At 32.1% G+C, this 25,728-nt stretch overlaps 1 protein-coding gene across 1 annotated transcript; it reads right to left on the minus strand.

Moving 5' to 3' along the window:
• Window positions 1-6,040: 6,040 nt before the first annotated feature.
• Window positions 6,041-11,789, minus strand: LOC107915054 (stearoyl-[acyl-carrier-protein] 9-desaturase, chloroplastic). The gene is made up of 3 exons (XM_016844162.2): window positions 11,609-11,789; window positions 6,841-7,345; window positions 6,041-6,753 (listed from the first exon to the last, which is right to left on the minus strand). The coding sequence occupies exons 1-3, from the start codon at window positions 11,731-11,733 to the stop codon at window positions 6,193-6,195; spliced, it is 1,191 nt and encodes a 396-aa protein (XP_016699651.1). The 5' UTR covers window positions 11,734-11,789; the 3' UTR covers window positions 6,041-6,192.
• Window positions 11,790-25,728: the final 13,939 nt, after the last annotated feature.

The following is a 25,728-nucleotide window of genomic DNA, read 5'->3' on the forward strand; positions in this document are numbered from 1 at the left end:
TCATTCGTTTTCAAGACACGCATTCCTAAATCAATTTCTTTGTTATTCATCTTTATTATCTTTGACAATTTATTCATTTTGAGCTATAAGAACCAATTCTATTTTATCCATCATTTTGTTCTTTTTGCAAGCATGTTGCATTAGAATAATGATTAATAGGCTAATAAAACTTTCACAATTGAAGTTTTGCATATTGCTCTAGAAGTTTTTAAATAATATAGGAACCTGAAACAGGACTATTGTTTAGAACGCACAAGGTTTAAAGATTGGAAATATAATAAGGAAGAGTCTAAATTAAGACTATCCCTTTGAACTTTGTTGTCTAAAACAAAATGACAAGATGTCGTGTTGGTGACAAAGCTTTAATGAACAAGCAAGCAATGATCACCGAATAATAATAAGAAGTTGTTCTTGGAGAAGAAAATTTTTCATTTGTGCATGTGCATTTGGTATGACACCCTGGGAATGGTGTAAGAGACCAAAGAGTTTCACATCCTGTATCCTTGAATTGTGATAGCAGAGGATTGAGAAAAGGCCAAAACTTTTTACTCTTGGGTTACAACGGGAGGAAGATGGTATAAATTTTTGCATCCCAGTGGATCAAACTTGGAGGTTTACAGTGGGGGCAATCTGGTCAAGTGTTTCTTTGGAGACGCCAGCTGAGAAAAAAGGCGCTATAGCACATTTGCGATAAAAATTTAATAAACTTTGAGTAGTGATAACCCAAGTGATAATGAGGGATCATTTTCGAAAAATGACATTCTATATTCATCCAAATGTCATTCATACATGTCTAGTTAGGAGCATTTGATTCATTCTGTTCATGACATCCTATTAGGCATAATTAGGTTCATAAGATAAATTATACAGGTTATGTTCCACAGAGAACAAATCGGTGAAATCATAAAGCCTTATCTCCCTGAGCAACAGTGGAGCAGGTTGAAAAGATAACAGATATTGTCTTCCCATACTGGTGGTGAAGTAGATCGAAGATAATGGATCTTGTCTTCATGTATTGACATGAAGTAGATCAGAGATAGTGGATCTTGTCTTCCTGTACTGGCAGTGAAGTAGATCGAAGAAAGCAGATCTTGTCTTCCTATACTGGTGGCGAAGTAGATCAAAGAAAGCAGATCTTATCTTCCCATACTAGTAGTGAAGTAGATCGAAGAAAGCAGATCTTGTCTTCATGTATTGGCGTGAAGTAGATCGAAGATAACAGATCTTGTCTTCCCGTACTGGTGGAGAAGTAGATCGAAGAAAGCAGATCTTGTCTTCATGTATTAGCGTGAAGTAGATCGAAGATAGCAAATCTTGTCTTCATGTATTGGCGTGAAGTAGATCAAAGATAACAGATCTTGTCTTCCCATACTGGTGGCGAAGTAGATCGAAGAAAGCAGATCTTGTCTTCATGTATTGGCGTGAAGTAGATCGAAGATAGTAGATCTTGTATTCATTTATTGACATGAAGTAGATCAGAGATAAAATATCTTGTCTTCATGTATTGACATGAAGTAAATCAGAGATAATGGATCTTGTCTTCATGTATTGACATAAAATAGATCAAAGATAGCAGATCTTGTCTTCTCATACTAGTGGTGAAATATATCGAATATAGCAGATCTTGTATTCATGTATTGACATGAAGTAGATCAGAGATAGCAGATCTTGTCTTCATGTATTGACATGAAGTAGATCAGAGATAATGGATCTTGTCTTTATGTATTGACATGAAGTAGATCAAAGATAGCAGATCTTGTCTTCCCATACTGGTGGTGAAGTAGATCGAAGATAGTAGATCTTGTCTTCATGTATTGACATAAAGAAGATCAGAGATAGCAGATCTTGTCTTCATGTACTGACATGAAGTAGATCAGAGATAATGGATCTTGTCTTCATGTATTGACATGAAGTAGATCAAAGATAGCAGATCTTGTCTTCATGTATTGACATGATGTAGATCAGAGATAATGGATCTTGTCTTCATGTATTGACATGAAGTAGATCAAAGATAGCAAATTTTGTCTTCCCATACTGGTGGTGAAGTAGATCGAAGATAATGGATCTTGTCTTCATGTATTGACATGAAGTAGATCAGAGATAGCAGATCTTGTCTACCTGTACTAGTAGCGAAGCAGATTAAAGATAGCAAATTTTGTTCTTCTAAGAAGCTACAACGTATGAATCCTATCTCCCCGACATTACGGTGGAGTAGATTGAAGTACCAGTTCCTATACCTCTGAAGATGCAGTAGGAAGGAATAAGGCTACCTGAAGAAGAAAAGCATTGAAAAAGTCAAGCCAGTAAGACTGGGCACAATTGGGGCTTTTAGTCTTTGCTCTGTTCCCGTTACACGACAAAGAGCAAAGAGGGGCAACTGTAACAGGCCCAATTGGCCTGGGCCCGCACAAAACAAAGCAGGCAGTCCGTTTTTTGTAATAGCAGGCCTAAACCCATCTAAGGTCCAATTTACCCAAGCCCATATCAGCCTTAACCCAAAAAAAGAAAAAGAACCCTACAGATTTTGCCCCAGCGCCGCATCACCCTGCGCACCACCCCTCCGCAAACACGGCACACGCCGCTCCGTACGCCAGCAGTACCTGCAACAACAAACGCAAACAATACAACGAAGAAAAAGGAACAAAACAACAACAAAAAACAAAATAGATTTCTTTTGATTTTGTTCATTTTTTTTCTTTTCTATTTCGGCTATTTAAAGCCGTGAAAGATCAGTGAAAGGGGGAGATACTAAGATATACAGAGAAAAAAATTAAAGGAGAGATACAAAAAATTGTTCTTTGAATAAAGGTGATTTTTTCGTTCTATCTTCGTTTAATGTTCGCCATTTTTTTAGATCATTTGTTTTTATTTTTGCTCAAAATATAAAGAAAGGAGAGATGAGATCTTACCTTTTTTGTCGAAGTTGCCGGATTGTTGCCATCTCCGTCGCGATTGGAGCATTGGCACAGGCGAACCGCGGCGCAAAATGGGTTAAGAAGAAACCCTAGCAGTGCCATGGTTTTAAAAAAAGAATAAAATGATTTTAATTTTTTTTGCTTTGTTTTGTTTAATTAAAACTAAGACAAAAACGGCGCCGTTTTAATGGCCAGACCCGCGCGTTGACCCGACCCGCAAGTAGGGTCCGCGCGTTCTGGCCTGAATGGTCCATTTGCGAATTTGTTCCTTTAATTTTTAAAATCGTTTTTTAAATCAGTTTTTGTTTCTTTTAAATGTGGCCACACATCTTATTTTTGTTTCAAAATAGTCCCCATTGCTGCGCAGCGTTTTAGGGGCGGGATTATTTTCCCTTTTAGTCCTCCATTGTTGTTCGCACATTCAAGTTTGTCCTTTTTTATTTATGATTCTTGAGAAAGATCGTGTCCTAACTTACTGGATTGCGATTATTTTTCGATGAATTTAGAAAGCCAAGTATTCATTTCGCAATAAATTCACAAATTTCAAATAAAAGCTTATTCTCGGGAATTCAAAAATGTCGGGTCCTAACTTACTGGTCATGACATTTTATTATCTTGAAATAAGAATTTCTAAAACAAAAGGCAATATTCGGTATTTTGAAGATTTAAAAATATTGTTCCCTAACTCACTGGGCGTGGTGTTTTATTTCTTTGAAGTGAGAATGTTTTGTTATTTTGATTCATTCACGAGATAAGAAGTTTTCTTTTAAAGTCTTTTCAAATTTTCGACACCAAGACATTAAATAATCAATTTGGTACCGATTTTGGGCGTTACGAGGGTGCTAACCCTTCCTCGTGCGTAACTGACTCCCGAACCTATTTTCTCAAATTTCGCAGACCAAAATTATTTTTAAGGTGAGCCGATCACACCTCAATCAAGGATCGGTGGCGACTCCAATTTTTGTTTTTAAAGTCGACAACTAAATTTTTGTTTTCAAAAAAATGGTTTTGACAATAATAATAAGATTTAAAATAAGACCAAATGGTGTTTGTTCTTGTTTTTGAAGATTCAAAGCATCGTGTCCTAACTCACGGGGTACGATCTTTTCTCCTCGACTAACTCGTAATAAGGCCTTTTCGTAAAATTTAATTTAGCTAATTGGTCTTAAAGAACGTCATGCAAACAAAGAGGGGTCGTAGTTTAATTTCTCTTCGAATTTTCAACTTCCGACATCAAAACATCAAGTAACCAACTAGGTACCAATTTTAGGCATTATGAGGGTGCTAATCATTCCTCATACGTAACCGACTCCCGAACCCTTTTTTTTGGATTTGTAAGACTGAATATTATCGTTTTAACAAATCTAACGTTTTATTAAAATGGTCGAGTTTTGAGGTGATCCAATCACACCTATGTAAAAAAGGTTGGTGGCAACTCCATCTTCGTTTTCAAAATAAAGTCGATTTCAAAAAAAAAGGCTTCGACAATGTGTAATAAATGAAGAAAGTTTAAAATAAAAACTTTTCTAGTAGTATCGAAAATTTAAAATTTATTGAAATCTCTAATCACTGCTCTGAAAATGTCTCACGTTCAAGAATCAAGCCAGAATCTGTAAAAATATTAAAAGAGGGAGTGAGTTTAACTACTCAATAAGAAACTCACATTGCCTTTAGTTAGGTTAAGCAAACACGAAAACGTTTAGACCAAATATTTAGTAGAAATTAATGCATAATTGCAAGATTTATGGATAATTCGTAATAAATAATTCAAAGCATATTCTCTATATAAAATGTGTTAAAGACAAACTAATAATTCTTGAAATATCGATAGATAAAAATCAACTTTCTTTTTTATCTCTATGGCCATCCTTAACCTCATTGAAAAAGGCCAAAAACCACAACCAACCCTCATAAGAGTGGGTTGGAGCAAAAAACACAACTAACCTCGGTGGGAATGGGTCAAAAATCACTATTCTAAATTGGTGGCATGGTTGAAACCGATTTCTAAACACGAAATACATGTTGACATGACCAATGTTTAACTCCCATTGATAAGATTAAAACATGGTATATTAGGAGCAAATTCAAAACAATAAAAATCGGAGCTTAGTACAAAATATATTCCTATATACTTATGGTCAAAATATCATATATAAATTTTGCATAAATGGCATTACACATTTGAAGCTAGCTTTTTGAGAATTAAACATTAAAGAAATGCCAAATCACTTACCTAGTCTACTAAACTGACACATGAGCAACGAATTTCGCAAATCTCTTAATAAATTAAAATTTAAGAATGAAACTTAAAAATCAAAACTCGATCAACAAATTAGAAGCTTAAAAGATATGACTTTCCGTAGTACTCCCAAGACTACATTTCAGTTGTGTGGCAATCTCCAAACAAACTAGGAAATAATTGTAAAATTTAATAAAACTATATTTTTAATATTATAAATTTATTTATTATACTTATTTATGTTGAATCTATTCAATGATTTTATCTATTTAAAATTTTAACTAATTAATAATATAGCAAGAAAATATTTTGATAATGTTTTAAATTTTGTATATAATAAAATTTTGATTTGATCCGATTCTTGTAATTTATTAACACAATTATTGATATAACATCATTCTATGTTTATATATTGCATACATAAATAATTATATTTATCCAATATAAAGATATATTGATGTCGTTATTTCTTTAAATGTGTATGATTAAATCAAAATTAAAGTTTCAAGTATACATTTGAACCACAATTAGAGTTTCACCAAATTAAAGTTCATGTATAATTTTGAGCTTATTCTTCAATCTATTCTCCTCTTCATCATCTTGAATCAACATCAACTTCTAATAATGCAATTAACTTAGTTATAATTACATAAATGTTGATTGTTTATCAATATTAACTAAGCAAATTCTCTGTTAGTATTCTATGCAGTTGCAGACAAATAAAGACCCAATTTGCATTCTAAAAGTTATTTTATAGGATTTCTGAATTTTAACTATCTTGAAGGTTATAAATATCTATTTTAAATTGTTCTAAGGTCTTGTAATTTTTAATAAATGAATAACTTTAAAATTTTTATGGAACAAACTCAAAAATGAAGCTACAAAATAAATAAAGTTGATTGGTTTATAATTATATTGAGTTCATTTAAAGCATAAGAGGTACCCAACAACACACTCAAGAAACAAAACTTTAAAAAAGCAGAAATAACCACAAACAACTTTCATCTCTTCGCCCCTTGCATGGATAAAGCACATACCTTAGAGCTTCAATTTTCTATCATAAATCCAACTAAATTTAACATTGGGTGCTTCCTTAGCCCTTAATTGAGCTCTCACTTCCAGCTTTCTAAGTCTTTGAGGAAGTTGACACACAAATTCTTGAGCTTTTCGCCCACCAGCCGAAAGTCCAGTTAATTCCTTCACCTTCCATTGATCCACCAAGAACTCTAGAATATCAGTATAGTCCTTGGTAGTGTAAACTCCGAGTCTTTGTGCAACAGTTGAAAAGTGGTTGAAAAGGTTTTCATCTTGGCCATCATACATGAATTGAGCAGGCATGGTGATATTCTTCCTCATCATGTCAGCAAAGGCTCGGGCAGTTTCATCAGGATCGATCTCAAACAGCTTTTCAACGATTTTAGTATAGGCTGTCTCATGCCGCTTTTCATCTGCGGCAATGAAACCACATAGTCTAGCCAACTCAATATTCTCATGCCCTTTAGCAATTTTGGCAGTATTCTTGTGGGAAATAAAAGTTGCCCTTTCTTGGAATGATGTGTAGATGTATGCAAGATATGGATTGTTTTCTGCTTTCATGTCCTAGAAACATTCAAAAGAAAATTTTATTTAATAAAGTAATAGATATAGTAAATATCTTATACTACAAGAAGTGAGTAACCTACTTACCATTCCTGAACCAATTAAATACTGGATTGTCTTTTCGATTTGTCTCATGTCGACTCTTCCAGACAAGTAGAGATACTTATTAAGCAGATCACCATGCCTGTTTTCTTCAGCAGTCCAAGCCCTTGTCCAAATTGCCCAAGGAGTAGGGCTAGCGCCTGTTTCATCACGAACTCCATCTAAGGTATTAAGCATTGTTTGGTAAGTCGGAAGGGCTTCCTCTGTGATCATATCTCCAACCAAAACCACAAAGTAATCATCTGGGATCTCCTTTGCCCTTTCCCTTAACTCTTCCACCTGCTCATTGAATCCATCCGACGTAGGATCTGGAAGAAAATCCTGGGGTTCCCAACTTTTCTCAACTGGTTTCAGGTGAATTAGAATGTTGTTCTCAACCCAGTTATCTAATGATTTAAAAATCTCAATCTTTTGCGGTGGCATAGAATGTGTGATCTGATCTTGCACCTTCAGATGAGGCATGAATTTTTTTCTTAGATTCTCAACTTTCCTGGATTCAAATAAATTTCATTCATATGGTTAGATGTATACTAGATTATATAACATGGTGGTGGTAGCAAGTGGGTAAGTTTTGTGTCAGCACTCTAAGCTTTAAGCTAAGTCCTCAAAATAACATCTTGTTTTCTCCTATTTCTAGTGTACGAGGGAAAATATTTTAGATGAAAAGAGAAAAGATTATGTGAAAATATATTTATGAAATATTTATATAAAAATATATTTGTGTTAAAATAATGATTTACATTTTGATGCTCTATAATTTTATGCATTATCAATAAATTAGATGCTGACATATATATAAAAGGATTTATTTTAAAAAAAACTTTAACTTTACAAAAGTCATTTTAGTTATTCGTTTAATTTTTTTACCTTTTTTAGTCCTTGAATTTTCAGTTTTTGTCGAATCAACCCAAAATGGATGGATAGAAATGTTAACATTTATTAACTTTGCTGACATGACATACACATAGATATATTAACATTTAATTAATTTTTCAAAATTTAAAAAATATTAAAAATATTTTTTATATACTTTAAAAATAATTTTAATTATTTTTATTTTTTAAAAATAATTTTTTAAATTTTAAAAAATTAATTAAATGCTTACGTGTCATCCACGTGGCAATCCACGTGTATGCCATGTCAAAAAAGTTTAAAAAAATGTTAACTTTTCCATCTATTTTGGGGTGATTTGATAAAAAAATCAATTTAAAGACTAAAAAAGGCGAAAAATTAAATGAAGGGCTCAAATAAATTTTTTTTTATAAATTTAGAGAGCCAAATAAGTCATTATGCCAAAAATGACAATACATATAATTGTATAAGGTAAGTGCATTAAATATTAATCCTTAATCTAGTTTTTTTTTTCTCAAAACAGAGCAGTCTTTCTAATTAAGGGAGCATTTGATACCATTGAAAATTTTCAAATTAAATGCATTTAATAAATATTTTAATTTTTTATTTAATAAAAAAATTTCAACAAAAAAAAGTTAAATAAGATAAGTAGATTGGTAACTATTTATCACTTAATATAAAAAATATTTAGTCTATTTTATTTTATTAAAAAATTAAAATAAATTATCATTTTTATTTAAAAAAAGAATTATTCAAATTACCGTATTTATCTTTCATTTAAAACTATCTAAAATAATATAAAATATTATGTTAATAAGATTAAAATTAAAAATAAATAATCTTTTAAAAATCAATATTTACTTGAATCAAACAAACATAATTATATTCAATACTTATATTCACTAATTTACCAAACAATTTTCTAATATAAATCCAGCACTTATAAAATTTAGTAGTAAAAATTCAGTACTTAATTTATCAACACTAAAATTTTTAATTTACCAAACACACTCTAAATTGATTCTTTGTTAATTTATAACATCAAATCCAATCAATAACTTTATATAAGTAAATATATATATATATATTGTTACACGAATTACTTAAAATATGAATATTTTATAAAAAATTATATTACTTAATTTTGATAAAATAATTTAAAAAATATATCATTGATAATACAATTTTAAGTTAGTTTTATAAATTTATAAATTTTATAAATATAATTTCAATTATGTATTATAAAAATACTTTTTACTTAATTAATAACGTATATAAATGCTTAGAATCATAATTATAAAATTTAATATTATCTTCTACTATCAATCATTTACTTTTGTGGCATATTATTTTACCCATAATACACTTTACTTGTGTATTGTAAATTATTTATTAATATGTAATGATGCGTTTACATTTATGTTATTATTTAGTTACTATTATTTTACCTCTAAGTGTATTGTTTATTAAATCATCTCAAAATGGATTAAAAAAAGTAATATTTGTTAATTTTGTTGATGTTACCATGCATATGCGACGTAAACACTTAATTATTTTAAAAAAAATAATTTTTATATTTTTTTTGAATTTTTAAAAAATTAAAAAATTAACTAATTGTTGACGTGATATCCACGTGATGCCACGTCAGTAAAATTAACAAAAGTTAAAATTTTTTTATCCATTTCAAGTGATTTGACAAACAACCCAACTCAAATTTAAAGGCTAAAAAAAAAGATTAAAAAAAAAATTAAACGAGAAACAATAAAGTTGAAACAAAATGCGGTAGCTGCATGTTGTTCCTATAAATGCTATAATAACCATTAATGACCAATAAATAAGTAACTAAAATTTTAATATCATTAAATTTGGTGCCTATAAATGTTATTTATCAATCATTACAATTTATACAAATTTAGATTTTATTTATGAAATTTATTGTATATTATGAATAAATTACATATAGATAATCATTTAACTATTTAATAAGCTTGGACTCTATCCCAACTATTAAAATTAGAGTAAATTATATCGTTTATCATTCTAAATAGGCATAATTTTGTTGGTGTTGCAATGCTATGTCAGTTAATTAATTTTTTTAAAATAAAAATATATTTTTTATAATTTTATACTTTTTTTCAAAAAATAATTTATATATATTTTTTGAATTTTAAAAAACTTAAAAAATTAATTAATTGCTAACATTACATCTACGTTATGTCACATTAGCAAAATTAACAAACATTAAAATTTTCATATGAGTGAATTGATGAACAAATACAAGTTTAAAAACTAAAAAAAGTGAGAAGCTAAAGTTTTTGTTTTTAACATTGAAAGCTAAGTCATTATCATTTTTAAAATTCATATAGCCACATGACATTTGTGGTGGCTACCGATATCATCTAACATCCTATAAATGATATAATAATTATAGGTCTTAAATTTGGTGCCTAAATTGACAGCTGTAATGATTAAAGTCAACCCAAACCTGATTCATAGTAGAGTAATTTTATGTGTAATTTACTCTCTCTTTTTCTCTTTTTTTATGCATCATATACAGTTTACTATCAATATTTTCATCATGCACAATCGTTTTACAATTGTTAATCTTTATAATTAGGATAATTATGATCAATATTTTCTATTATATTTTTTAATTAATTACTAATCATAAAAATGAAATTCCTTTCTTCAATTTTTTTTTGCAATCCTAGAAATGTGTAATTTTTTAATTATTTGTTTATATATTAATCATTCACTAAGTATTTTACTCGTTTAAAGCTCTTATTTTAGAATTATTTAACATGGTGATCAAATTATGTAATAAAAAATATTCTATTTTTTTAACAAAAAAAAAAGATGATTGTGAGTTGCCTTAACATAGTTTCAATAGTTGTATTTTAAAGATGATTATGTTCTTAAAAGAGTAAATAATATTTTATTTCATTTATATGAATAGTTTATGCAATAATTACTCTAAATTTATCCCTAAAATATTAAATGTTTAATATCTTCTTCTAATAAATTATATTAAAAGAAATCAATGTAAAATTCTACGATTTAATGGCTTAGTTATGGCCTAACCTACTGTATTTAATTAAACTAACGGAATTTATTATTATATAATTAATTCATTTAAATTTAGAAAAATTAATAAAAAGATGTATATCAAATAAATGAAGTTTTTAGTGGTAAGTATAGTAAAAAAAAAGGAAGGGAAAATGGTGTTGAATCTCCCTCCTAAGGTGAACTAGAAATGGAAAGGTGAATGGGACATTAATATGGCAAGGTGGTATAAAACTCTGGGGGAGACGTCAACTTTATTGGGAGATGCATGTATCATTCATGGGAGTTAACGAATTCCACAAATATTATTAAAACGCAAGAGGTTTAATTTTGGGAAAGGAACTGGTTTTATGCTAAACTTGGGGGTGGACATCCCGTTCTTTGTTTCTATTTTTGGGTTCATCTGACATTGGTGCATTCTTGTTCTATACAAGGCGTGTCAGAGCAACTGTATTGGAGTTTCATTACTGCTTGGGATTAGGTGTACTTGTGGTTGGTCTTAACTGTTCTTCATTCTTTCTCAGCCCATCCTAAACATTGATCAAACAAAGAGAAAGGACAAAAGACAGTAAAAGTAGTAATATATGTAATAGTATTGTCCAAATCGAATTTTATCTTAATATATATTCATAGGCAGTTGCTGTGGATCATTTGTTGTTTGGTTGCAGGGAGTGGTGGACCTGGGAGGTATACTATGAGGACTGATTATCAGATGTTTATGTTGGGATTATTCTCTTTGTTCCTAGGATAAAATTTTTAAATAAAAAATTTAAAACTAAGGAACTTAGTGCAGAAACTCAAGCGAAGAAATAACAAGAGTAACACAATAAGAACTAACATGTTGGCAGAAGGCACAGTGGATGTCATGAAAAACCTGGGAGATCCGAAGCTCGCCATTGCTGGAAGACCAAAACATGGGACTTCCTGCGACTGGAAACTCATACTAACCAATTTCAATGCCATTTTCTTTTCTTCCTTCTGATTTATATTTAGATTCTTTCTTATTCGGGAGTTCCCCTCTGCTTTTCTAAGGAAGAATGAGCCCTATATATACTCTTACTTTTATCACATTACCCCTAACTTTTCTTTAAATTACTGATTGCCCTTGTATGGTGGATATAATGATTTATTCACTTCTTCAAAATTATTTTTAATTTTTAAACTTTTTTAGTCATTAAATTTGTATTGTTTATCAAATCACTCCAAAATGAATAGAAAATTTAAGAGAAAGGATTGTATGAAAGTGAAATTCTACCTCATCTCTATCCCTTTCCAATAGTAGAATGACAAATCAAAATTTTCCTATTAATTTTTAGTATTTTTAGTAGAATTTAAATGTTTCAAGAGTAAAAATCTGATTGGTCATTCTCTTATTGGAAATGGATAGGGATGACCTGAAATCACAGTTTCATATAATCTCTTCTCGAAAATTTAATGTCTGTTAACTTTACTGACTTGACAATCCATGTATATGTCACGCTAACAATTAATTATTTTAAAAAATTAAAAATAGTTTTATACTTTTTAATAATTTTTAATTTTTTAAAATAACTTTTTAAATTTTAAAAAATTAATTAATTGTTGACATGATATCCACATGACAATTCACGTGTATGCTACATTAGCAAAGTTAACAAACATTAATTTTTCATTCATTTTGAGATGATTTGACAAATATTGTAAGTTTAAAGATCAAAAGACGTGAAAATTTAAATGAAGAACTAAGATAACTTTCTTTTTTATAAAATTATTGCTTCTTCTTTTAATATCTAATTTGAGTAACTTACCAGCATATTTTTAATGTTAATAACTATTTTATAGAATAATTGAAAATATTGCTATTATGAAAGAATATGTATAATTTTTATACAATATTAAAGTAAAAAAAATGAGTAACACAATTTAAATCCGCGTTTAATAAAAACTTTAATAATCACTTTATACAAATTAAAATAGAAAATTTGATTTTAAATCCCCAAGTATTTGGTAAAAAAATTATTTGATTTTATATAAAAGATATTATTTACTCGAGAATTTAATATAATTAAGACGCATATCTATGTTAGGGAAATCATTAAATTTCTATACCTTCTAACTATACATATATATATACGGCCTTCCTTGCCTGTCATGTCACGTGTGTTTCCTCACCATCCTTTTTTTTTTTTTTAGTGGAGGATAAATGATAAATTTTCAGTTTTAATTCCTCTATTATAATCAAATTTATAATTTAATATTTTTATTTTTATTTGACATAATAATTTAGATTTGAATTTTTACAATGATATTACTTAGTTCAAATAGTTATTATGTTTCAATAATCGGTTAAAATACACAAATTATTTTTAAAAACTCTTATCTAATACAAAAAAATTATCTCAATATGATAAGTCAAATTATATAACAATGATCAAAATTTAGTTTTAGTCCCTATATTGCGCTTAAAATTTAATCTATATACTTTAATTTTTTTTTCTATAATTTACAATCTTAGCTTTTATAATTTAAGGCATTCCTTACATGATACACTGATACACATCCAAGTCTCTCTCTCTCTCTTCTTTTTTACACTATAGCATAATGGTTAAATTTCAATTCTTATCCCTCTGTTTTTTTTAAGATTATATAGCAATGGTCAATTTTTAGTTTTTGTCCCTTTATTATGTTCAAATTTGATATTTAATCTCCATACTTCAAATTTTGACATAATTTGATACCTTAACTTTTACAATGTTAATAGTTAGTTTAATAGTTAGTCTAAATACTTATTCTAATTAAAAAGCTTATACGAATTTTAAGAATTGTTAACATTGTTAAATTCTTTGTTAAATTTAGGCTTTTTTTACATGTATAATATAAAAAAAAAATGAGATACCAACTGGATTAATTATGAAAATGGTATGGTTGGTGTGGTGGGGGTGGTACAGAGGCGGCACCACCCCAACAGTTTTGACACTAACAGATTACTTAAAAAAATAATATTATATTGATTTTTGTTTCAAAATACGAGTTTAGTATATAGGTTGTGGGTCAAAAATTTGGTAGAAATACGAGAAAGGATCACTTGGGTGAAGCCTATTTGATAGGTGGCACTGATGGGGTGAAGCCCATTTGATAAGCAGCACCACTGTCACACTACCATGCCAAAAGCGTCTCAGGCAGATGGGGAGATGAGACTTAAACATAATAGAAATTTTAAGGGTTGGGGGACATAGGACTTGACTCATCTGAAAAAAAGATGTATGGGGGGTCCTTATAACCATGGTCCCCCATTGGGAATAAGAGTGGAAAATTTTAGAGTGAAAAACAAAGAAAGCAGAATAGAGAAGAAGGAAGGTAAAAAAGAAAGAAAAAGAGATTAGTAGAGAAAGTAAAAGAAAAAGGAAATGAGAAAGAAAGTAAAAGGGGAAAAAAAAGAGACGAAGAAAGGAAAAGGGAAGGGAAAAAATTGCCGTTTGAAAAAGAAAGAGTAGGAAATAAAATGTTTTTAGGTTTTTGGCGGGTAAAAAATTAGAAAAAAGAGGATTTTGTTTGTGTGTTTTTAAGAAATAGAGGGGATTAGAGAATAGATTTTTGTTTTGGGTTTTCAAGAGAGCATTCAAATAATTTATTTTAAAGGTTTTTGTTAGTAATAATTGTACAGCCCAATATTTTGCCCAGCCCAAAATCCATTACAAACTAAAAAAAAACCCAAACAACAAAAAAAAACCAGCCCAATAAGCCCAAACCTAACCCTAGCCCAGAAATCCAAATCAGAAACAAAATTTTCAAACCCTAGGTGCGCCACACCTAGGGTTCTCTGCCTAGCGCCGCACGTCCCATCGGCCACTTGCCCTGCCACTACCTCTGACCAGCGCCGCACCTGCCACCACCGACTCTCACCCCACTTGTGCCTGCAAACAGAAAGAAAGAAGTGACAAGTGCACAAAAACAGATTAAAAATTCATGTAAAAAAGGCTATAAAAAGCCATTCAAACATCTGTAATAGGGGTTCAGCCCCTCTTTCACGATTTGAAGAAATAAAAAAGCAAAAAAGCATATTCAAAAACCCTTTTCAGTATATCTATTTTCCTTTTCTATTTTTATTTTTTTTCTCTTTTTTTTCAAACTATTTGTATTTGATTTTGTTTCTTTTATTTTTTAAAACTATATATATAACGTATAAAAAAAGAAAAAAAATACCTTTTTTGGATTTTCCGACCACCGTGTACGGTGGCCGGCGCGAGGGCGCCGATTGCCGGAGCACTCGCCGGATGTTGACCAGAGTTTGGGCTAAAAAGGGGAGGGGAGAGAATTTCAAGTTTTTTTTTAAACAAAAAGACCAAATGATTTTTTTCTAAAGAACTTAGCTTTTATAGGCCCCAAAACGACGTCGTTTTGGGGCAAGCCTCTCAGGCACAAAACGGTGTCGTTTTAAGGCCGACCCGCGTGTGACCCGACTCGCTCTAGGGGGATCCGCGTGTTTTCAATAGAAGGGCTAATTTCACTTTTAGCCCTTCCACTTTTTAATGTTTTCGCAATCAGGTTTTTTTTATATTTTTAAATTTACCCTGTTAATTTATTGCATTTTCAATTTAGTCCATTCCGAAACTACGTCGTTTTAAAAGATAGGGACAAATTGCCTTTTTAGTCCCTTCATGTCAGGCGCGTGTTCAGAATAGTCCTTTTCCTTTATTTATTTGCGGATTTCCCCCCCAAAGTCCTGTTTTAAATTCAATTTAGCCTTTTTTGTGTTATTTTGGTTATTTTCTCATTAAATTTAGTAAATTTGATGCTATTATTATTACTATTAATTATTATTTACTTATTTATACTTTGTTAAACTTCAAATTTTGTTATCTATATACACATGTATATATATATTTTTATAATATACCTACTTTTTATAATATATATATACACGTACATATTTCTAACTTTTGTAAATATATATACACATATTTATATATATATTTATATTATTTTTATTTTCATAATTTTTATATATATTTATATGCATATATATATATACATACGTGCGTTTTTATAACATATATATACTTGTACATTCTTTATATTTTACAACTTATATGCATATCTATATAACTATGTACATATTCTATTTTCATACATATTCATACTTTTGTATACCTTCTACAATTTTTATATGCTTACTTATATATGTATATATATTTTATATAATAATTTTAAAGTATATACTTACATATATTTTTCATATTTCCATAATTTCATGTATATACATATATATATCTTTTATATTTTTATAGTTTTATACATTTTCTTTGTTTATTTCTTTATTTACATTTTCATTATTTATTTTGAAAGAATGTTTTGATTTTATTTGGTTATATGCATTATTATTTTGTATGTCATTGATTTGTCCTTTTTATCTAATTTATTTTCTTTGCTATTACTCGTATTATTTATGTTACATCATCGTATTCATTTTTGTTTTGTTCGCATATTGACACCGTATTTTATTTTTACCATTTTATGTTAGATTAATTTTATTTGATGCATAAATTACGATTTTTTTTGAATAAGCAAAATCTCGTGTTTAGATTCGAGAAGGTCGTACCCTAACTTACTGGGTTTCGATTTTCACAATAAATTTAAATACACGAATCTTTTCAAACTCAAGTTTTAAAACAATCTCGAGAATTAGAAAGATCGTGTCTTTTTTTCTCAAAGTTTAAAATGATCTCGGGAATTAAGAAAAGATCATGTCCTAACTTACTGGGCACGATACCTTTCTTTTAAAATCCAAGATAATTAAATATCTTTTTAAATAAGTAAATTTTGGCATTCGTTCGCGCATCGAGAATTCAAGACATTGTGTCCTAACTTACTGGATATGATTCATTTTCTCGATTAACGTGAAATATCCCCTTTTCTCGAAAATTTTCAACATTTTAATACAAAAATCGTATTTTTAAAATTCTTCTAAGTTTTTAATTTTCGACATCAAGACATTAACTAATCAACTAGGTACCAATTTTTGGGCGTTACGAGGGTGCTAATCCTTCCTCGTACGTAACCGACTCCCGAACCCGTTTTTCTGAATTTCGTGGACCAAAATCGTTGTTTTAATAAAATCAAATCATTTATTAAAAACAACCACTTTTTCGAGGTGACCCGATCACACCTCATCAAAAAAAGATTGGTGGCGACTCCCATTTTTGTTTTTGTTTAAAATCCAAGTCGACCCCGTTTTTTATCTAAAAAATGGTGTCAACAGCTTGGCGACTCCACTGGGGATATAAAATAAGTGAGTCGAGCCACGAGTTGATTACTTTTTGTCTTTTTTTCGAGAATTGAAAAATTGATTTAAATATACGATCCTTTCGTTGCATTCCACTCATCTTTATTACAATTTTCATCGTTGTGGTTTATAATTGCTGTGTTGGTTGAAATTTTGGTATCTTTTTGCACATCGCATTGCATGACCGTTGGTCACACCCTTTTAAGTGGGAGTGAGAAACTACGCCTTCGTGAGGTTTTCACCTCCGCATGAGATAGTGAATCGCTTCCGGGATACATCTATACCTATGTCTTCGTGAGATTTTTATCTCCGCATGGCCATAGGGAAATGTATTCCCTTGAACTGAACTCGGTCTATATGAGCCTATAATGGGTGAGGGTCAAGGAATCTGCTGGTTCGGGTACCCTTACTTTAAGCCAAACCTCATGTAGTGAACATTAGGAGCCCACCCTAGGTAGAACCACTTCGAACCCCTAGTATTCACCCGAATAGGTGTTCTATTTATTCTTTCTTGCTTTTGCTTTGTACTAACCTGTTTTCTTTTTTTGTTATGATTGCATTGCATTTTCATCATAAAAATAGGTGTTGATTCAAGTTCGGTTTTTAAATAGAGAGCTTGTCATAAAGAAATGAGTTTCTTCATAAAGTAGATAATAATACGGTTGTCCGAATATGGTCCAAGAAAACGTGATAAGAGAAGGATGATAGTTGAATGGAGGACTACACGACCATTGCTCCGTTGCTCGAGAATTCAAGATGACAAAGATTATTCGAGAGCCGCTGAACTTTCTTAAAAAGAAGCCAACGAGCATCACGAAGATGAATGATTAACGAGTCGTGGCCCGGATCAAGCAAAAGGGAGATAGAAGATACGTCCTTTTGAAGAGTTCGTGAGATTTATCTTAACGTGCGAATGAAAAAAAGGATCGTTGTCTTGGAATATAAGGGCAAAGTCGTATATATATCCGCTTTATGTAAAGAGATTTGTTTTCTAGTAAAGTTCTTCTAATAGAATTGAATAAAAAAATCAACGTCTCTTTTTTGCATTCATTTCATGCATTTGCATTACATGACATCATATGCATTAGATTTTTACAAAATGACCCTAATTAATTAAAATTATGATAGTTACCCTGGAAACCAACAAAAATCTGCCAACTAGATATCACTACGGTACCCGTCGCAAAACAAAAGCAATGGACCAGTGATTAGAAAGATTGGAACAGTTGCAAAAGGAGATGCAAGATCAGATGCAAGAAAAACTAGCTAAAATGCAACAAGACATGGAAAAATCCCAAAGAGATTTATTGAGTCATTTAAAGCAGTTACTGGCTGGGGGGTATGATAAGGGAAAGAGCCCTGTGGTCATTTCTGGGGATGATCACGAAGACCCTGCTTATCCTTCAGGTTTCGCCCCAACTAATATCCAGGCGCAACCAGAGGTGTACCCACAGAGGGTACCTGTTACCATTAGATCCCAATACCAAGTTGGTGCCCCGGCGTCAATGAACTTTTCAACAGGCTCAGGTTCTAATCCCGAGGATAATCTTACCAATCCCGTGGTTCCTGATCTTGACGACGTAGCAAAAATGAAGAAGGCAAGAGCGGACCTACCAAAACAGCTAGAAGACCGGTGTAGGTGGCTAGATGAGAAGTTTAAAGCCATGGAAAATGACGATTACCATCGAGGAATAGACGCTAAAGATTTAAGTTTGGTACCTGATTTGGTGCTCCCGCCCAAATTCAAAATCCGGAGTTTGAAAAGTATACCGGGACTAGTTGTCCTGAAGCTCATATCATTATGTTCTACCGAAGGATGACGGGATACATCAACAATGATCAACTGTTGATTCACTGCTTCCAAGACAGTTTGATCGGGTCAGCGGCAAGATGGTACAACCAATTGAGCCGGGCCAACATCAACTCATGGAAGGATTTGACGCGGGTTTTTATGAAGTAGTATAGTGATGTGATGGATATAACACCTGATCAAATCACATTGCAGAACATAGAAAAGAAGCCTAGTGAGAGCTTTAGACAGTATGCCCAAAGATGGAGAGAAGTAGCAACGCAAGTCCAACCACCACTTCTGGAGAAAGAGACAACCATGCTTTTCATTAATACTTTGAAGGCTCCATTTATCAATCACATGTTGGGCAGCGCCACTAAAAGCTTTTCAGACATAGTGATGTCCAGAGAAATGATAGAGAATGCCATAAGATGTGGTAAGATAGAAGTGAGAGAAAGTGCCCAAAGGTCAGCCCCAAGGAAGAAAGAACACGAGATAAACAATGCAGGCGTGTTTAACAAGGGCCATTCTAAACCAATCAACGTGGGACAAGCAAGAGCAGTAACCACTAGCTATCAAGGTTCTTCAAGGCAGGAATCCAATCCAAAGCCAAATGAAGAAAGACCCCAATTCACACCCATCCCAATGACGTATAGAGAACTGTACCAGAACTTATATGACGCACATGCGGTATCTCCCTCCTATCTAAAACTCATGCAACCTCCATATCATAAATAGAACGACGCGAATGCCCAATGCGAGTATCAAGCGGGAATTACGGGGCACTCGACTGAAAACTATACTACGTTCAAGAAGTTGGTTAAAAGATTTATTAAGATGGGGATCGTAAAATTTGGCGACCCATCAAGACCAAACATAGCAAGGAATCTGCTACCCAATCATGACTGGTAATTGAGTGAATACAATGCATGAAGAAGTTGGGAAATGTTCACATCAATGTTATTTGCGAAGAAACAACTGAAGAAGAGATCTTATTAGATATTCGCCCTTATAAATTTGGGAGTGCTCTAAATAATGGAACAACAGAAGAGACCCTGTAGTATTTAGAGCCTACTTAGAGTAATATTCAGAACACACTTGTTACTTTCAGCCTAGAGGCAACAAGAACTTTTTTGTGAAATAGACTCATGTCTGAACGTCGTTATTTTAATGAAATGCATCTTTGCAATCATTTTTGAGCCAATATTCTTTCATTCTTTACAAATAATTATTGTTGATTCTTTCAGATCTCCTTCCAAATCATTATTTTATTCATTCATAATTATACTATACAGATGGTTATTCATAAATTCATACATTCTTTGTATATTCTTTTGTACCTACAACAGGTCCCTGAATATCAACAACATGAGTGACGCCGCTACAGACTCAGAATCTCCTTTTGAGCGAGACATATGTTTAGAGGGATCTCATGACTTCGAAGATGACATAGATTGTAGCATATATCCGGACTTGTTAAAGATGGTAGAATAAGATGAAAAATAGATCCTACCTTACAAAGAATCAATGGAGTCCATGGCTTTTTTCTATGTGGGGCATAGATGTCATTGAACCGATCTTGCCAAAAGTTTCTGATGGTCAACAATTCATCTTTGCAGCCCTCGATTACCTCATTAAATTGGTAGAAACTGCTTCATATGCCAATGTCACAAAGTCGACAGTCAGCAAATTCATGAAAAAGTGTATGTCAGTATAGAATGCCAAAAAGGATCATATCTGACCATGCACTAAATTTGAACAACAGTCAAAAGTTTGTAGTCAGTTCAAGAATAACACCATATTGCCCCAAAGTGAAAAGTGCAGTGGAGGCAAAAAAAAAACTCTACCTGGGCAACACCTTTCTTTTTGACTTATCACGGTTCCACCTATTAAGGTCAAAATTTTCTTCTCTTTCAGTTTTTGGATCCAATCCCAATTGAAGAGGAATGTTCAAAGTTATCCATCATGGTCAAATGCGCCAAAAGCAAATGATGCGAGCTCACAAAAAAAAGGAGGTTCGCCCTAGAGAATTTCATGAGAAGGACTGGGTATTGAAGAAGATCCTTCCCAAACAAAAAGAACTTCATGCCAAGCTGGAAAGGACCTTATGTGGAAGACTTTATCTAGAAAAGCTTAATCTTGATCGAAAGGGATAACGAGGACATGCCTAATCCTATGAGTTCAGGTTCAATAAAAATTGTTAAAAAAAGAAAAAAGAAAAAAAGAAGGAAAAAGAAAGAAGAAAAAGAAAAAAGAGAAAAGGAGAGGCCAAGGTGAAAATCCGCAAAGGGCGCCTTGAGACTAAAGGGGATTTGAGTTGAAAACCTGAAAAGGGCGGCTCAAATTTTGATCAGAATGGGACATGAGCTGATCAGAGCAGCTCAAATTTTGATCAGATAGGGGCATGTGTTGGCATTGCTATACCTAAATCAACAAGAAAGGGTAGGCGACATCTTAGGGCATCGACAAAGTCCTGTAGATCTTCTAAACACATGTCAAACTCAGAATGATCTTCAGAAAGTTTGCACAGAGAAGTTCAAGCTGCGATATCTGGGGCATCTAGTCCTCATACTATTTATATTGAATTTTTTGCTCTTGGAATACTTCATTCTTTTTCAAGATATTTGAGTTGAAAACCTGAAAAGGGCGGCTCAAATTTTGATCAGAATGGGACATGAGCTGATCAGAGCAGCTCAAATTTTGATCAGATAGGGGCATATGTTGAAATTGCTATACCTAAATCAACAGGAAAGGGTAGGCGACATCTTGGGGCATCGACAAAGTCCTGTAGATCTCCTAAACACATGTCAAACTCAGAATGGTCTTCAGAAAGTTTGTACAGAGAAGTTCAAGCTGCGATATCTGGGGCATCTAGTCCTCATACTATTTATATTGAATTTTTTGCTCTTGGAATACTTCATTCTTTTCAAGATATTTGAGTTGAAAACCTGAAAAGGGCGGCTCAAATTTTGATCAGAATGGGACATGAGCTGATCAGAGCAGCTCAAATTTTGATCAGATAGGGGCATGTGTTGGCATTGCTATACCTAAATCAACAGAAAATGTTAGGCGACATCTTGGGGCATCGACAAAGTCCTGTAGATCTCCTAAACACATGTCAAACTCAGAATGGTCTTCAGAAAATTTGTACAGAGAAGTTCAAGCTGCGATATCTGGGGCATCTAGTCCTCATACTATTTATATTAAATTTTTTGCTCTTAGAATACTTCATTCTTTTTCAAGATACGTGTTCCCAATTAATTCCTCTTTTATTCTTACTATCCTTGATAATTTATCCACTTCGGGCTATGCTCTCAAATTAATTCTATCGCAATGCTCTTTTTGCAAGCATGTTACATTAGAATAATGATTAATGGACTAATAATACTTTTACAATGAAAGTTTTGCATATTACTCTAAAAGTTTCTAAATAATATAGGAACCTGAAACAGGACTATTGTTTAGAAAACACCAAGTTTAAAGGGTGAAATATCTAAGAAGTAAGAGTCTAAGTTAAGACAATCCCTTCAGATTTTGTTGGTGACAAGGCTTCAATGAACAAAGAAGCAACGATCACCGAGTGATAAGAAAAGGTTTTCTCGGAGAGGAAAATTTTGCAATCGAGTATGAGCATTTGGTATGACACCCTGGGAATGGGGTAAAAGACCAAAGAGCTTCACATTCTGTATCCTTGAATAGCGATAGGGGAGGATTGAGAAAAGCCATATTTTTCTACCCTTGGATCATAGTGGGAGAATGATGGTACAAATTTTGTGTCCTAGTGGATTGAACTTTGACGTTCACGGTGGGGGGCAATCAGATTAAGTGTTTCTTTGGATACGCTTGCCGAGCAAGATAGCATTCAGACGTATTGGTAATGAAGCCTTGATGAAGATCGAGCAATAATAACTCTAACATTAAGAAATCATCTTCATGACATTCTGCATTCATTCAAATGTCATTCATACGCATCTAGTTAGGAGCATTTGATTCATTCTGATCATGTCATCCTTATTGCTAGGCATAATTAGGTTCATGAAATAGAACATACAGGTCATGTTCCCCAGAGAACAGATCAATGAGATAGCAGATCTTGTCTTCCTTTATTTGGCAGTGGAGTAAATTGAAGATAGCAGATCTTGTCTTCCTCTATTTGGCAGTGGAGTAGATCGAAGATAGCAGATCTTGTCTTCCTGTATTTGGCAGCGAAGTAGGTTGAATATAGCAGATCTTGTCTTCCTGTATTTGGCAGCGGAGTAGATCGAAGATAGGAGATCTTGTCTTCCTGTATTTGGTAGCGGGGTAGATCGAAGATAGCAGATCCTGTCTTCCTATATTTGGCAGCAGAGTAGATCGAAGATAACAGATCTTGTCTTCCTGTATTTGGGCAGCGGAGTAGATTGAAGATAGCAGATCTTGTCTTCCTGTACTGGCAGTGAAGCAGATCGAAAAACAACGAACCTTATCTCCCTAAGCAGTAGTGGAGTAGGTTGAAGATTGCAGATTCTGTCCCCCTAAGCAGTAGTGGAGCAAATCGAAGATGGTGAATCTTATCTTCCCAAGATAGTGGAGAAACAAATTTAAGCCATTAGTCCTATCTTCCTAAACAGTAGTGGAGTAGGTCGAAGATTGCATATTTTGTCCCCCTAAGTAGTAGTGGAGCAGATCGAAGATGGTGAATTTTATCTTCCCAAGATAATGGAGAAGCAGATTTGAGCCATTAGTCCTATCTCCCTAAGCAGTAGTGGAGTAGGTCGAAGATTGCATATTCTGTCCCTCTAAGCAGTAGTGGAGCAGATCGAAGATGGTGAATCTTATCTTCCCAAGATAGTGGAGAAGCAGATTTAAGCCATTAGTCCTGTCTCCCTAAGCAGTAGTGGAGTAGATAGAAGATGGTGAATCTTATCTTCCCAAGATAGTGGAGAAGCAGGTTTAAGCCATTTATCCTATCTCCCTAAGCAGTAGTGGAGTAGGTTAAAGTTTGCAGATTCTGTCTCCCTAAGCAGTAGTGGAGCAGATCGAAGATGGTGAATCTTATCTTCCCAAGATAGTAGGGAAGTAAATTTAAACCACAAACCACACCCCCTGAAGTTACAACAAAGTGGATTGAAGCTACAAGTCGTGTCTTTTTGAAGTTGCAGTGGAGTAGATTGAAGTTACAAGACATAGTGGACTGAATGAGGCTACTTGAAGAAGAGAAGCATCAAAAAAAGTCGAGACCCGGCGAGGCTGGGCAAAATTGGTCTTTTTAGGTCTTTACTCTGTTCTCGTTACACGACAACGAGCAAAGAGGGCAGCTGTACAACCCAATATTTTGCCCACCCCAAAACCCATTACAAACTAAAAAAAAACCCAAACAACAAAAAAAACCAGCCTAATAAGCCCAAACCTAACCCTAGCCCAGAAATTCAAATCAGAAACAAATATTTATATGCATATATATATACATACGTGCGTTTTTATAACATATATATACTTGTACATTCTTTATATTTTACAACTTATATGCATATCTATATATCTATGTACATATTCTATTTTCATACATATTCATACTTTTGTATACCTTCTACAATTTTATATGCTTACTTATATATGTATATATATTTTATATAATAATTTTAAAGTATATACTTACATATATTTTTCATATTTCCATAATTTCATGTATATACATATATATATCTTTTATATTTTTATAGTTTTATACATTTTCTTTGTTTATTTCTTTATTTACATTTTCATTATTTATTTTGAAAGAATGTTTTGATTTTATTTGCTTATATGCATTATTATTTTGTATGTCATTGATTTGTCCTTTTTATCTAATTTATTTTCTTTGCTATTACTCGTATTATTTATGTTACATCATCGTATTCATTTTTGTTTTGTTCGCATATTGACACCGTGTTTTATTTTTACCATTTTATGTTAGATTAATTTTATTTGATGCATAAATTACGATTTTTTTTTTTGAATAAGCAAAATCTCGTGTTTAGATTCGAGAAGGTCGTACCCTAACTTACTGGGTTTCAATTTTCACAATAAATTTAAATACACGAATCTTTTCAAACTCAAGTTTTAAACCAATCTCGAGAATTAGAAAGATCGTGTCCTGACTTGCTGGGTATAATCCTTTTTTCTCAAAGTTTAAAATGATCTCGGGAATTAAGAAAAGATCGTGTCCTAATTTACTGGGCATGATCCATTTCTTTTAAAATCCAAGATAATTAAATATCTTTTTTAAATAAGTAAATTTTGGCATTCGTTCGCGCATCGAGAATTCAAGACATTGTGTCCTAACTTACTGGATATGATTCTTTTTCTCGATTAACGTGAAATATCCCCTTTTCTAAAAAATTTTCAACATTTTAATACAAAAATCGTATTTTTAAAATTCTTCTAAGTTTTTAATTTTTGACATCAAGACATTAACTAATCAACTAGGTACCATTTTTTGGGCGTTACGAGGGTGCTAATCCTTCCTCGTACGTAACCGACTCCCGAACCCGTTTTTCTGAATTTCGTGGACCAAAATCGTTGTTTTAATAAAATCAAATCATTTATTAAAAACAACCACTTTTTCGAGGTGACCCAATCACACCTCATCAAAAAAAGATTGGTGGAGACTCCCATTTTTGTTTTTGTTTAAAATCCAAGTCGACCCCGTTTTTTATCCAAAAAATGGTGTCAACAATAGTTATAAATTATTTGTTCAGTTTAGCATTTATTGTGATTTATTGAGATTTTGATTAATTTTCTTTTATTTATTTTTGTAAGGTGTTTTGTTAAGAAATTAAGGTTTTCTGAATGGAACTTTGCAGGTATGTTTCTGTTTTCTTATTTTATTTGTATGTTTTTTTTATTAGGTGCAAATAATGACATTAGTCCTATTAGGTTTATTATA

The sequence above is a fragment of the Gossypium hirsutum genome, chromosome D10 (assembly GCF_007990345.1).
Source record: "Gossypium hirsutum isolate 1008001.06 chromosome D10, Gossypium_hirsutum_v2.1, whole genome shotgun sequence".
NCBI classification, from domain to species: Eukaryota; Viridiplantae; Streptophyta; class Magnoliopsida; order Malvales; family Malvaceae; genus Gossypium; species Gossypium hirsutum.

Excerpts from the sequence above, each read along its gene's own strand:
- LOC107915054 (XM_016844162.2), bottom strand. The coding sequence starts at position 11,733 with ATGGCATTGAAATTGGTTAGTATGAGTTTCCAGTCGCAGGAAGTCCCA. Across the intron at positions 7,346-11,608 it reads ACTGTGCCTTCTGCCAACAT|GAAAGTTGAGAATCTAAGAA; the intron begins GTTAGTTCTTAT and ends ATTTGAATCCAG. Across the intron at positions 6,754-6,840 it reads ATTTAATTGGTTCAGGAATG|GACATGAAAGCAGAAAACAA; the intron begins GTAAGTAGGTTA and ends GAATGTTTCTAG.